Source organism: Crinia signifera, chromosome 2, assembly GCF_055691185.1.
Source record: "Crinia signifera chromosome 2, ASM5569118v1, whole genome shotgun sequence".
Lineage (NCBI taxonomy): Eukaryota > Metazoa > Chordata > Amphibia > Anura > Myobatrachidae > Crinia > Crinia signifera.
The window spans coordinates 166837102-166851665 of record NC_139218.1 but is presented as its reverse complement, the minus strand read 5'-3'; the positions used below and the strand labels follow the sequence as shown (position 1 = coordinate 166851665).

General features: G+C 43.7%; 1 protein-coding gene across 3 annotated transcripts in view; it reads right to left on the bottom strand.

The window, feature by feature from the left end:
* Positions 1 to 11709: 11709 nt before the first annotated feature.
* The window catches only part of DCAF6 (DDB1 and CUL4 associated factor 6), a 345809-nt gene continuing 342954 nt past the window's right edge, over positions 11710 to 14564 (bottom strand). For all 3 annotated transcript variants that reach the window (XM_083173172.1, XM_083173173.1, XM_083173174.1), the window contains one exon: positions 11710 to 13070. In XM_083173172.1, the coding sequence (XP_083029298.1) occupies positions 13012 to 13070 (59 nt within the window). In that variant the 3' untranslated portion in view covers positions 11710 to 13011. The remainder of the gene's footprint in view (positions 13071 to 14564) is intronic.

The following is a 14564-nucleotide window of genomic DNA, read 5'->3' as shown; positions in this document are numbered from 1 at the left end:
CAGAGAAATCTTGAAAGATAAGCAACTTGTTTCCATTCCATTGCAGGGTCCTATTTTGATTAAAGGCTGACCACAGCGCCTCCTTGTGTTGGTAATTGAGGCATTTAAATATTACTGCCCGAGGTCTGTTGGAATGGTCCTCCCTGATCGGCCCCAGCCTATGGGCTCTTTCTACTATCATTCCCGCGCATGAATCTACCACCTGTAGCAATTCTGGCAGGGTATGTGTGATAAAAGAATATAATTCTGGACCTTTGATCATTTCAGGGAGGCCAATGATACGTAAATTGTTCCTTCTCGAACCATTTTCCAAATCGTCGAGCTTGTTTTGTACTGTATAGGCAGACTTCTGTAGGGACTCAGTGGTGGCCTTTAGTGTGTGAATGTCCTGGAAGGCTTCTCCCAAATGTGCCTCGTTTATGTTGACCTTTTTAGTGATCTGCTTTAGCTGTGATTTAATGTCCTGGACGGACTGCTGCAGCTTAGCTGCGTGGGCGTCCAGGATGGGGTTAATAGTATCTTGTATTGCCCGCACCATGTCTGTGTAAGTTAGAGCTGCAGCCTGGGGTAAGGGAGGAGAGGGGGTGAACAAGTCAGGCTGAGTTTGGGGTATAAATGTCTCTTCCCCACTTACTTGAGTGCGCTGTGGCAGCATTTGGGGTTGGAGCTGTAACGCTGACTGCGCTGGCTGCGCTTGTGTATGTGAGCCGGTGGCCATCTTGGGCTGGACTCGCGGTGGGAGAGAAGGCTGGCGTCTGGGCTTTCCAGCAGGCGTGGGGGAGAGAAATCTCTTCATCAGCTGCAGGGCGTTCTTGGGAGCGTCTGCCGGCGGGTGTCCGGATTTCGTGCGGGGAGTGGAGCGCTGGCGGGCGGCTGGCTGGCTGGGGCGGCTGGGGAGCTCAGCACGCTGCGTCCTCACCCATCAAACCCGGAACCGGAAGTCCAACAGTTTTATATTTACTGTTAAAGGGAGGACTGTGGAAGTCGAGTTGCACACACGCCATTTTAGGATAGTATGGCCGCCATTTTGGTTCGCAGAGTTGCGCTAATAAAGTTTCCATACCCGATTCTGTGTGACAAAGTGGACCAGAAGAGTAGCCATACTATCACACATAAATTCATAAATACATACTGACACTAAGTAAAATGTAGTTAAAGGTTTAGAACGCCACACATAGCTTAGTTAGCCCTGCATACATCTGTCTGTATCATGTTTAGTACCGTTCCGTTTCTTATGCGTAGTATTCCGGTCATTGCGAATATTTCGCAATAGACACGGCCCGATAGTTATGGACATAATTCCATATTCCCAAGACAGTTTCGGTTGAAAGTATATAACAAAGGAATCTAGATGTAACCGGTTTCTACAGCTGTTTACAATCCCTGCCGACGATACTAACGAACAAAGGACTCCTAAAGTTCACTCCCCTGCACCTAGTCAAACCAGGTGTATCATCTTACCCCCCAATCACAGCGGACCTGACATACGATCTCTGACCAATAGGAATGGCCTTTGACCTCCCCTTTCTGACCCTATAAGATAGGAGACCCAGGGCTGCCTCGGTCACTTCGGCACATCTTTCTTTCCCTGACCTTCAACCGGGCTATAGTTCAAACCTGAACGATAGCGAGCTCTGACCGGACTGCGCTTCGCATATTTGATGAGACGGTAACGGTTGCATTCACGGTATTTATTCTTATTGTATTGTTGGCTGATTGTGTCTTGTATCTGTTTCTTTCCCCCTAGCAGAGCCTGATTATCGTATTCATTGTTAGTCTATTGTATTACCTGTTAAACCTGTATTTTCTATTCCTGTAACCCCCTTTTGTCCATTAGGGACTTAAATACAACCTTTTTACGGAGTTCTTATCTCCATACTTCTATACTGTGGTTTGTGTCTGTTATTCGCATTTAGCGATAAAGGTATATTACGGACACTGTCCATAAAGGTATATTCGCAGATTAGAGGCGAAGTACTGCGAAGGGATCTCTGTTTGAGGTATTGGTTCTTGGTTGTAAAATACACAATAAAAGGTACGTTACGCTGCGCTACGTTTTGTTCGCACGTAGTTAGGTATAAAGGGTACGCAGGTTACGGACATAATACGTGACCTACGCTTTTCACTTATTGTTATTTTGGTCATAATTCATCGGCATTAACACTCCCCTTAAGTGACAGCAGCAGCTCTTCTCCTCTGCCCAGCACACACTGCTTTGTGCTGGATTGCAGTGTGGCCATGGAGGTGCTTAAAATACAATATTTTCTCAGGATCATAATGAGAGGAGTAATGTATATAAGGTAAAGTAGTACTACTGTGTGATGTAACGTGCATAAGGGACACCATTGCATGATATAAATGTGAATAAAGTTGCACTACTGTGTCGCATAATTTGAATTGGGGGTACTATTGTATGGCCATGCCCCTTCCCATCACGAACACACACCTGTTTGGGCTGTTTAAAATATTTCTATTTAAAATATTGCGGGTAGGAGCACCAAAATGATGACTGCTATGATGAGGGTTGATGGTGCTGGGAAAGGGGAGCAGGGTCAGAGGTGGAACTAGTGGCGGTGCTAGGGGGCACCAGCCAAAATCTTGCCTAGGGCATCATTCAGGCTAGGGCCGGCTCTGCCTCCCTAAATAATGCATCTCTTACTTCTGCTCTTGACTATTCTCGCTCCACCAACCACTATTCACCATCCCAGATTAACACCTCTACCCTGGCACACCAAATATGCACTAGATATCTACAAAAATGCTCACATACTGCTGAGTAACAGTGGAGGAACTCACGCTCTAAGGCAGACTTCCTCCATTTCAAACTTTCATTCTTTAGTGCTTCCCTTTCCCTTGCTAAACAGTCTTACTGTAAGGATCTCATCTTCTCCCAGTCTTCCAACTCCCAGCACCTCCTATTCACTGTCAACTCCGTCCTCTGCCCACCTACACCTCCCCTCCTCAGTCTCACTTTTGCCACGTATATCACATTCAATATTGACTCCATAAAAATGGACATCAAATCCCACAAGACCTTTAGCAACCAGCCACCTCCTTTTCTTTACAACTCTTCCCCATCCCTCTTACCAACTCTGAAATCCTTCTACTATGTATCTGGAGAGGAATTTATGGTCTTAATCCTCCCCCATAACCTGCCCACTTGACCTTATCCCCTCCCACCTCCACTGCTACCTTTCTCATTCTGCCTGTTCCCATCGAGCCCAACTCCTCTGTTTCTCCCTCTCATCAGGCACTGTCCCCTCTGCCAACAATCATGCTCTCCTGTCCCCTATGTTTGAAAACCTAACCTTAATACAAACACTCTCTCCATCTCTCACTTCCATTTTGCTTCCAAACTCCTTGAGTGTATTGTCTACAGCCACCTTACTGTCTTTCTTTTCTCCCACTCCGTGCTTGACCTATTGTGCCCTCACAAAAGTCTGCACTGACCTCCATGCGGTCAAATCTAAGGACCACTACTTTCTGCTTGCTTTTCATGACCTCTCTGCTGTTTTTGACACTGTGGACCTTCTGCAAATCATTTACTTCCTTGGGTCTGTGTGTTTCTGTCCATTCCTGGCTGTCTATCTACCTCTCTGACCATTCCTTCTATATCTCCTCTCATGACTCCACCTCCCCCCACTTCCACTAATGTTGGTGCTCTACTTTTCCCTCAATATATGTCTGTCAGGAAACGCAGTGTATGGTCACGTCTGTGGCCACATCCGTTACCTTCACGCTGGTCTGCTCTGTGGGTTGCCTCCGGGCGTGACCCATGGCGCATGTCACCTGTGTCCCTTTGGGCCTTGTGTGGCGTCCCACTCCGATTCCATGCTGCATGGGCACCGCTATGACAGCTGTGGTCAGCTGACCGGCTGGAACAATCATGCTGCCCGCTAACCTGAACTCCGACCAGCACAACGGAGCTCTGGACCAAGGTATTCTCAGGTACTTTCTGGTTATGATTGATGCTGCGACTTGCAGCCAATCACAGACAGGCAGGGAGGATATAGGTCAGGCCTCTGGCACTTCCTCCTTGCACTGTTCTGTTCCCTATGTGCTTGTCTCCAGTGTCAGAAGTTCCTAGGCTCCAGGCTACCCTGTGCTCCACCTGTGTACTGCTGCTGCTATAGCCTTGTTGCTGGTTAACCCATCACCTACCAGTTACTCCTGCTTATTCCACCTCAGCGGTTGAGTTACATCCAGCCATCACCAGCAGAGGTTACCACTGGCCCTCTGGCTAGCTACCCCTTACTGGCTCCCAGGCTAGTCTCATCTGCTACTGTGCTAAGTCAGTGACTAACATCATATGCATCCTGGCCGTCGACAACTAGCGGCACCCAGGACGTCGACAACTCCCAACAGCTCCCTGGCCGTTGACAACTCCTATGGCTCCCAGGCTGTCGGCACTCATTTCTGGCTCCCAGGCCATCGACACTCACCTCTGGTTCCCATGCCGTCGACAACTATCACTGGCTGCCAGGACGTCAACACTCACCTTCGGCTCCCAGTCCGCCAATACTTACCTCCGTCTCCCAGGCCGTCAGCACCCATCTCTGGCTTCCAGGCCAATGCCTCCTGTCATCACTGGCTTCCAGGCCAATGACCATTGACACCCTCAGTTCCTTGATTGACCCTCACAGAACTATTTGTCTTTCTCAAGATCTCCAGTATCCAAGTTCCAGTATCCTCTGTAACCAGTCAGCTCAGTACCAGGGCAGGGGGCCGCGACCTGCTCGTCAGGTGCAGCTAAGTCCAAAGCTCCTTGCGGGGCTCCCTGGTGAAAACCACCAGCGAGTTAGACTCCACGCCCCTATTCCTGGTCTCCACCATCTTTCTGGTCCAGCTTTTCCCTGGTATCCCAGTGTATGTCCTCATCATACATCAAACAACACTGTTTCTAGCGCCCTCCACTGGTCCATCTATGTCACAGCCAGGAACACAGAAATCACTGGGGCTGACAATGTCCTCTTTAGGTTAATTTATTATCTCTTTTGACTTCCAATATCATCTCTATGTTGATGGTACTCAAATCTATCTTTCCTCCCCTGACCTCTCCCCCCACTCTCTTTACTTGTGTGTAAAACTCTCTCTCTCTGCAATCTCTTCTTGAATGTCTTAGTGCTTTCTTCTATCAGTAATATTATTTATTAAGGTTTTGTTCAATTAACCAAATGATAAAAAGAACAGAACAACCCCATGGCAACAGATCCATCAATGCATACATATAATAAGTAACATTAAAACAGAAAACAAAATAGCATACAATGACACACACATACAGCAATTAGAGAGAAACTGCCCAAACCTCTTGTAAGATTAATCACCTATTTATTCTTCACCAACTGTAGCCTACTATGCTAACTAAACCATTTAGTAAGAGGAGAAGATGAATACAAAGTAAAGGGTATTCCTAGAGATTACATTTGGTAAGCAAAGTATATTTTCCATATAATTTTTTGGCGGGTGTCCCAGCGCTTTCCTAAATTTAAGACTAAGCTGATCATCTTTCCTACATCTCACAATTTCCTTACCTATTGATGGTACTACTAGCCCCCAAGTGAAGTAATCCTCAACACCTTCTCCTTCAAACCACACATTCAGCACCTCTCACAAACCTGCCATTTTTATTTCAAAGCTATTTCCGATATCAGACCCTTTCTCACTCTGAGAAAAGAGTGTACCAGCACTGGCTGTGTTACATTAAAAGAAAAAAGGTTAGGGATGGTTTTCTTACTTAATACAATTTCCTCTACCTCCCCATGGCAGCCAACTAACGGGTTAAGTCCCGAAGGGTAGTACTATGGAAGGAAACAAAAAAGAACACTGGCCCCTATATAAGCCCCTCCTACGTAGGCCTCAGTGTCTTTTTTCCCTTCCAGGGTAGTGGAAGGGCTTACCCTGAGCTGCAGCCCTCTCCACTGCCTAGAGCAGTTGGGGTTGAGGCAAAGGAATGGGAAATACAGGTCCCCGCTGTCGAGAGCAGTAAGGGGTACCTGGGTCTGCTGGAGCGGCGTCCTGGGGGGTTCCCGTGTGGTCACACACGCATGGATGCTGGGCGCCCTTCGGGCGCTGAATCGGAGTCAGGCAACCGGCGTCTGACGTCACGAGGGCGCCGAGCGGAGACGCGGCGTGATGACAGGAGTGTGGGGCTCTTCGGGCTTGAAACAGGAGGAGAACATGCGGCCGGCGTCTGATGTCATCAGGGCGCCACGCTGACAGGGGGGTGCGTCATCAGGCGCGCCCTACCTGGATAAGGAAATAAAAGCCGGCTAAGGAGGCAGTCTAATGTCTGAGGCAGCGGTGGTGTATGGTGAATTGAGCGTGCACAGGCTACAATTGCAGTATAATCCAGCAGACCGGGTAAGGCTCCACTGACAGCATTTGCTGGAGAGTTACATCATCCTTACTTTGTGTATTATTGCTTCTTGCTTCAAAGCAGTTAAGCATTTCAGTATGGATGAGGAGAAAAACAGCAGAAGATGTTAGTGTAAGCCGGAAGTAAGGTGGTTGGAATCGAACATAAAAATGCTGATTATATATATATATATATATATATATATACTGTATATATGTATTTTTGTAGGTCTGATACAAGCAAGGGAAAGGCTAAAGCAAAGGCTAAGCATAAAAGACATCACCCAGCAAAGTGCAGCCTGTGTGATAAAGCACTACCTGAGAAATGCATAGGCTCCACGTGTAATGCCTGTAAAGTGACTCAGCAAATGTCATTGCCCCAGATGACTGAATTGGTCACCATGCTTAAAACTGCATTAGCAGACACATTTATTACTAAAGAAGATGTGGATAAGCTGCAGGCAAAGAGGAGCAGAGCTGAATTCTCAGGGGGATCTCAAGACTCTGGAGAGGGTCCAGCGTTTAGAGAGGAGGAAGTTGAAGAAGGGGAAATTATACAGGATAAAGCAGAAGCTGACTTTAACCCCGTGTTGTTAGAAAACCTATTAGTTCTTATTCATAAATCTATGAAAATAGAAGAGACTCAGGAAGAGGAAAAATTGCAGGATCTGCTTTTTCAAGATAAAAAGAAAAAGAGTAAAACATTTCCTTTATCTAAGGCACTTAAAGAAATGGTAGAAGAAGAATCGAGGCACCCGGATAAGAAAGTGGCGGTACCTCTCAGAGTATCCAAGATGTATCCGTTTGTGAGCGAGCAAGTCAAAAATTGTGAAGAATCCCCAAGAGTTGATGCCGCCATTGCAAGGAAATCCAAAAAAAACACGCTTCCTCTAGAGGATGCTAACCTCTTTACGGATGCAATGGAGAGGAAGATTGATGTTAGCCTGCGGAAACAACATGTTGCCTCAGGAGCAGCAATCAAAGCGTCCTTCAGCAATGGCGGTAACGGCCAGGGTGCTGAGATCCTGGTGTCATGACTTGGAGTCGGATACATTGGATGGCATTCAGAGAACAGATCTGATTAAAACGATACAGAACATTCAGATCGCGGTAGAATTTCTGTGTGATGCCTCTTTGGACGCAGTGAAGCTGGCGGCAAGATCACTGTTGTTGCCAGAAGAGCACTGTGGCTCAAGCCATGGGCGGCAGATATGCATTCGAAGCACAAGCTGTTGTCCTTACCATTCCAGGGACAGTACTTATTTGGTACAAAACTTGATGATATCATCACAAAAATTTCCAGTGGTAAGTCGGTCTGGCTGCCGCAGGATAAGGGCAAAAAGCCCTTCTTCAACAGATCACTTAAGTATCAGTCATCTGAATTTAAAGAAGCAAGGACCTACAGGCCAGGGAGAAGCTTCTGAAGATCTTGGGCTGCAAACCGTAGCTTTTATCGTGGCCAAAGAGGCAGAGAGGGGAGGTATTCCTCAAGACAGCTCAACCAATGATGCCAAAAGGACAGTTGGGGGCAGACTGCTGCAGTTCAAGCAGATCTGGTCCCAGTCTGTCAAAGACAGATGGGTGTTGGAGATAATAGAGTCCGGATACAAGATAGAATTTGCAAAGTTTCAGTGCAATTCCTAGAGATCCGGTAGAGAAGTCGGCATTAATCGACAGTAACAAAAAAGTAGTAAAGAACCTGTGCTCTAAACAAAGGATGCAGCCTTATCAAAAAAGATAGTCACCAAACTATCCAGCTATAGTAGATACAAAGAACAGTAGGGTCTGACAGGGCGCTCCCACTTGAGATATGAAGGATTTCGATGTCGGTAAGTCTCGTAGAAATGCGATACCTCAAAACAAGAAAAAAAGACAAATCGCAACCTTCATAGTGTAGATATTAAAATAAACAGATGATAAAAAATCTCTCTGGTCAAAGAATTTTTCCCGTACTGCAAATAAAGCTTTTCTTAGGCCACAAGATATCTCGTATATTGTCGTCTGATGTTCCCAATAAGATTCCCTTTCTCTTTCACTTGTATACCTCGGTTTAAAATACCTGATGGCCTGCAAACCTACAGAGCTCGCTGGTAGGAAGGGACATTCTCTCTGCACATGTTACATCTGCCCTCCCTGCAGTGCACATGGTTTTGTCCATCTAAGAAGGATTTTGTCAGAAAGAATGAACCAAAATAAGGCCCAAGGTCCGACAATCAATCTGTAGTAACCTACCTAAACAGGCAAGGGGGGACGAAGAGCTGAGAGCTCATGTCAGAAGTGTCAAAGGTAATTGCCTGGGCGGAGGATCAAGTGACCAGCCTTACAGCAGTGTTTGTGGCAGGCAAGGAGAATCTGCAGGCCGACAGCCTCAGCAGGCAGCTGACACGGCCAGGAGAGTGGGAGTTGACTCCAGACGTGTTCCAACAAATTATAGAGATGTGGGGTCGGCCGCAAGTGGACCTAACGGCCACCGGGAAGAACACAAAACTCCAAAGGTTTCTTTCAAGGCATTGGGACCCGCAGGCAGAACAACAGGATGCCCTGACAGCAGTGTGGGATGCGGACTTCGTGTATGTGTTTCCTCCCTTCCCAATAATAGCGAGACTGTTGAACAAAATCCAACAGGAAAAGGTGACTGTAATAGCGATACTTCCATACTGGCTGAGGAGAGCTTGGTTCTCCAAACTACTGGAGATGGCGGTAGAGGATCCATGGAGGCTGCCGGATCTAGACAACTTAATAGGTCAGAACAGGTTGTGGAGAGCCCAACCGTCTACCTGGAAGTTGACGGCTTGGCTGCTGAGACCCAGATGCTAGAGAGAAAAGGGTTTGGTACTTGTGTAGTTTCACGGCGCCGCCGCGCGCACAGTCTAAGAAACTTGGCAGCTTGCCAGACGCTCTGTTTAACTGTGCGCGTGCCACTCTAGCTCTGTTTAAATGTGCGCGTGCCGCTCTAGCTGTTCTCAGCGCAGCGCGTGGCTGCTTCTGCGAGATGTTCAGCTGGTGGTCGCAGAATTGGTACTTATGTAGTAACTGGGCTGCCGATTTTGAAATCGGGTCCATCGCATCGCATCGCACCCGACCAAATCGTGGTTCAAATGGTAGAGGCTCCATTTGAACCACTTCAAGAGATATCACTTAAATTGCTAACAGTCAAAGTGGTCTTCTTAGTAGCAATTACATCTGCAAGAAGAGTGTCAGAAATGCAAGCCCTCTGGTCAGTGCAACCTTTCCTGAATTTCTCTCCCAAGAAAATAGTACTAAGGACTAATCCTCAATTTCTCCCAAAAGTGGATTCCACATTCCACATTAATCAAGAAATTGTCCTTCCTTCTTTTTTGCATGAACCCAAGTAATTCTAAAGAAAAGAGACTACAAAAACTGGATGTAGTTAGGGCATTAAAAATATATTTGGAAAGAACAAAGCCTCATAGGAAAACAGAAAGGTTGTTTGTGTTGACCGAAGGGAAGAACAAAGGACAGGGAGCCAGTAAAGCCACAATTTCAAGGTGGATCAGAACTTGTATTCTAGAAGCATACAAAATTAGAGGTCAACTACCACCTGTCGGTTTAAAAGCTCACTCAACTAGAGCAATGTCGGCCTCCTGGGCAGAAAAAGAGGCAGCTTCAATACAAGAATTGTGTAAAGCAGAGTGCTGGTCCTCGGTACACACGTTCTCCAACATTACAGAATGGATGTAACGGCGTCGGTTTGGTAGAAAGGTTGAGTGCAGTAGTGTAAAGAAAATATTATTATCATTATTATTATTATTATTTATAAGGTGAAGTAACCATGTATTATTTGAGCCCGCCCAGGGTATTAACTGCTTGGGTATTACCCATTAGTTGGCTGCCATGGGGAGGTAGAGGAAAGTACAGATTCCTACCTGTTAATATGCTTTCCTCTACTCCACCATGGCAGCATATACCCACCTCATTGTGGTGGTAGATGTGTAATAATGTAATTTATATGTATGATGCTGTATAATCAAGACACTGAGGCCTACGTAGGAGGGGCTTATATAGGGGCCAGTGTTCTTTTTTGTTTCCTTCCAGAGTACTACCCTTCGGGACTTAACCCGTTAGTTGGCTGCCATGGTGGAGTAGAGGAAAGCATATTAACAGGTAGGAATCTGTACTTTATTATCAATCATAAATCACATAAAATTTATTTGAAAACATAATTGCAATAATATTAATAAAATCAAGGGTTAATTGGGTAATATTCCTATGGATTAGGACCTTTTCCAGTATTGCTAGGTAGCTTAATTTCTTACCAGTTCCTTGGTGATTATGTTGATCCAATCCTGGTGTTTAGTCCCAAGGCAGTAGCACTCACAGTCTCTCATTCCCGGGTTGGTCCCTTTTACACCAGCCTAGTCCCTGCATTTTCTGGTGTGAGGCGGAGAGAACCCCCCCCTTTTAATCGGCTATACTGTTTAAACAGCTATACCTTCGGAACCAACTGATCCATTTACATGAGACCAGAATCATATTGAAGAACTTTACAGTGGGCATCAAATGATTTTGGTCCCGTGAAACTGGGCCATTTGGTTCCAGAGAAATCTGCTCTCAAAGAACATGAACAGCCATGAAATTACATTTCAGAAATACATTTTTTTTGTATGGCATTATGTGAATTTTGGCACAATCCATGTGGCATTATGTGAATTTTGGCACAATCCATGTGGCATTATGTGAATTTTGGCTCAATCCATGTGGCATTATGTGAATTTTGGCTCAATCCATGTGGCATTATGTGAATTATGGCTCAATACATTTGGCATAATTTTATGGGGCAAGTATAATGGGATTTAGTATTTTGTTGCATAATAAGTAAAAGTGATATATGGTGCTGTATACTACACTCAAGGATACACCCCTTTTGAGTGGCCACACCCATTTTTCCAGAGCGTGCCTTCAGCAAACGCACAACTACATCCTTCACTTTTGTCGCCAAGGTGGGCCTGTGTACTGTAAATGCCATGGACTAATGTTAATCCCACTCCTGCCCTCTCTCTGCTCTCCTCTCTCTAGCCGCTCTCACTAACACCCCCTTCTCCTCCCAAACCCTCTTCTATCATGGTGCCCCCCCCCCCCTCTCCCCCTGTCATTTTCTCATGGATCCACCCCTGCCCTTGTCCTCTATTGTATTCAACTGTAAGTCACTGTTTCCTGCTTTGCTTACTCTTTTATGGGTGCTGGGGATCCCTTGTGGTGCCATATAAAGGATAATAGTAGTAATAATAATAATAATAATAATAATAATAATAATAATAATAATAATAATAATAATATTAGTACAATATTAATAATAATAATAATAATAATAATAATAATATGAATGCAGTGTTTATGAAAATGCTGTTTATTTATTCAACTTTCTTTATACAGTATGTTTTGCTAGGGGAGAAGACTTTCCCATGGATTTCACCAATATGGCACAGACAAATACATTTTCTGGAACACCAGTACACATTATACTTGCTATCATCACATAAACTTTTTGAGAGAGTCATTTGATAAATTGCAAAGATGCAGTACAAAATACTCTACTGAGTGGCTTCATTTGAGCAAGTATACCTAGATTTCCTACATACAGTATGTTATTATTTGCAGAGATGAATTTTGTCGTAGCTGATGTGCAAATTTGTCCACACACGGGTGCATTTGTGGATCTGCTCTGCACTTGGCAAGCTATGCCTTGTTCTTATGCAAGGCATTTCTTTCCAAATACAAAGTCGATCCAACAATGCACCCAGTTTTAGAGAGTGGTGCAAAAGTGAGATTCATGCTGTGAGCTTATTCACATAAGATATACAGCAGAATACAACAGAACTTATTGAACTTTGTTGGAGAAGCATGTGTCTTGGCACATTTTACCCAAAGTAAAAATGAAAGCTTAAAATGCACAGAAGTTCCACACTTAATAAAGGAAGTCCCCCTAATCTCATGGAAAAAAATACACCAAGTTTAATGAGATAAAAGGGCAAAGGTTTTCAAACTTTTTAACAGTGCCGATCTTCAAAATGATCCACCTCCTTGTAAAATACGAATGTGCACTTTCAGACCACCTAGATATAAAAGGTAGGTATGCACCTTGATTGCAATAGGTGCACCATCTGCATGCAATTGTGCAAATTACCGGCAAACGTAAATTGTGGCATTCACAAGCTCAATTCCTGGCCCAGAGCATAAAACAATTATCTGTAGTGTTTGGATTGTATATAATAGTGTCAGTAATGCAACTAGGAAATAAAATAAATAAACAATTATAGCCGATGTGTGCAGTCAGTTATAAACATAAAAATATTATTTTACAAATTTTACATATCTGTAACATGATAAATACAGTAGGTGACTAAATATGCATCATATGACTAATTTATTCCAGCAAACACTTCAAGTTCTATTGTTAAAAATGTTTTTTTAGATTAACAGAATATGAATTTTTCTCCAATTAGTTCCAAAGAAAGACAACTTTGAGAAAAAAATTGAAAAATAACGATAAAAAAAGCAATATCTGGTGCATTATTAATCTATACTTAACAATAAAGAATACTATTATGAATCAAAATAGTATTGAGGCCTTATAAGAAAATATAGCATAATATACAAGTTACATTATGGTCATACAGTATTATTTGGACTGGCTCACTCATCTTCATTTGAGTTGTCTTGAGCAGCAGCTTCTGCCCTTTGTTCTGCACGATCTGTGAATAAGAACATTCCACAGGCAAAGTTAACAGAGTTTTCAGTTTCTGTAATGGTGCCCATACACAGTGCAGTTTAACCCCTTCCTGACACAGCCAGTTTTTGCCTTCCTGACAGAGCCCTTTTTTTCAAATCTGACATGTATCACTTAAGTGGGGATAACTTTTTTTTGCTTTTACTTATCCCAGTGATTTTGAGATTGTTTTCTCGTGACACATTGTACTTCAAATTAGTGGTAAAATTGGGTCGATACAGTCTGTGTTTTTTTGTGAAAAATACCAAAATGTCGTAAAAAAATGGAAAATTTAGCAATTTGCAAAAAGTTACATTTTCTGCTTGTGAGACAAATAATCATACCACTCAAAATAGTTAATAACTAACATAGACCATATGTCTACTTTATGTTTCCATCATTATTTCAACTTCCTTTTAATTTTTTTGGACACTAGGAGGCTTACAATATGAATAGCAAATTCTCAAAATTTTCAAGAAAATTTCAAACACTGATTTTTTTAGGGACCAGTTCAGTTCTGATGTGACTTTGAGGGACTTGTATGTGAGACACCCCCATAAATGATGCCATTTCAAAAACTGCACCCCTCACAGTATTCAAAACAGCATTTTGGAAGTTTGTTAACCCTTTAGGTGTTTCACAGGAATTAAAACAAAGTGTAGGTGAAATTTCAAAATTTCATTTTTTTTGCAGATTTGCAATTTTAATACATTTTTCTAAGGAACACAGTAGATTTTACTAGAGAAATGTGACTAAAAATTGATTCCCCCAATTCTTTTGTTTTCATAAATATCCTATATGTGGCCCTAGTGTGCACGTTGACCAAACCACAGGCTTCATAATAGAAGGAGCACCTACTTGATTTTGGAGCCTCCTTTTTATGAGATTATTTTTTAGGCACCATGTAGGTTTCTAGGCACCATAAGATGCTAAAATTTAGGAACCCCCCCACAAGTGACCCCATTTTGCAAACTACACCCCTCAGGGAATTCATCTAGGGGTATAGTGTACATTTCAAACCCCCAGGGGTTTCACCAATTGTGGTACAACTGGGCAGTGAAAATGAAAAATTAAATTTTTTACACAAAAATGCAGTTCTGGCTCAAAATTTTTCATTTTCACAAGGAATGAAGGAGACAAAGCACCCCAAAATCTGTGCCCCAATTTCTCCCGAGTACGGCAATGCCTCACATGTGACCAAAAAATACCATTTGGGTGCATGGCAGGACTCAGAAGGGAAGGAGTGATTTTTGGATTTTGCAGCTCAGATTCTGGTGGAATGTTGGTGGGTGCTATGTCGCATTAGCAAGACCCCCCAAGCACCAATACAGTGGAACCCCCCCACAAGTGACCCCATTTTGCAAACTACACCCCTCAGGGAATTCATCTAGGGGTATAGTGTACATTTCAAACCCCCAGGGGTTTCACCAATTTTGATACAACTGGGCTGTGCAAATGAAAAATTACATTTTTTACACAA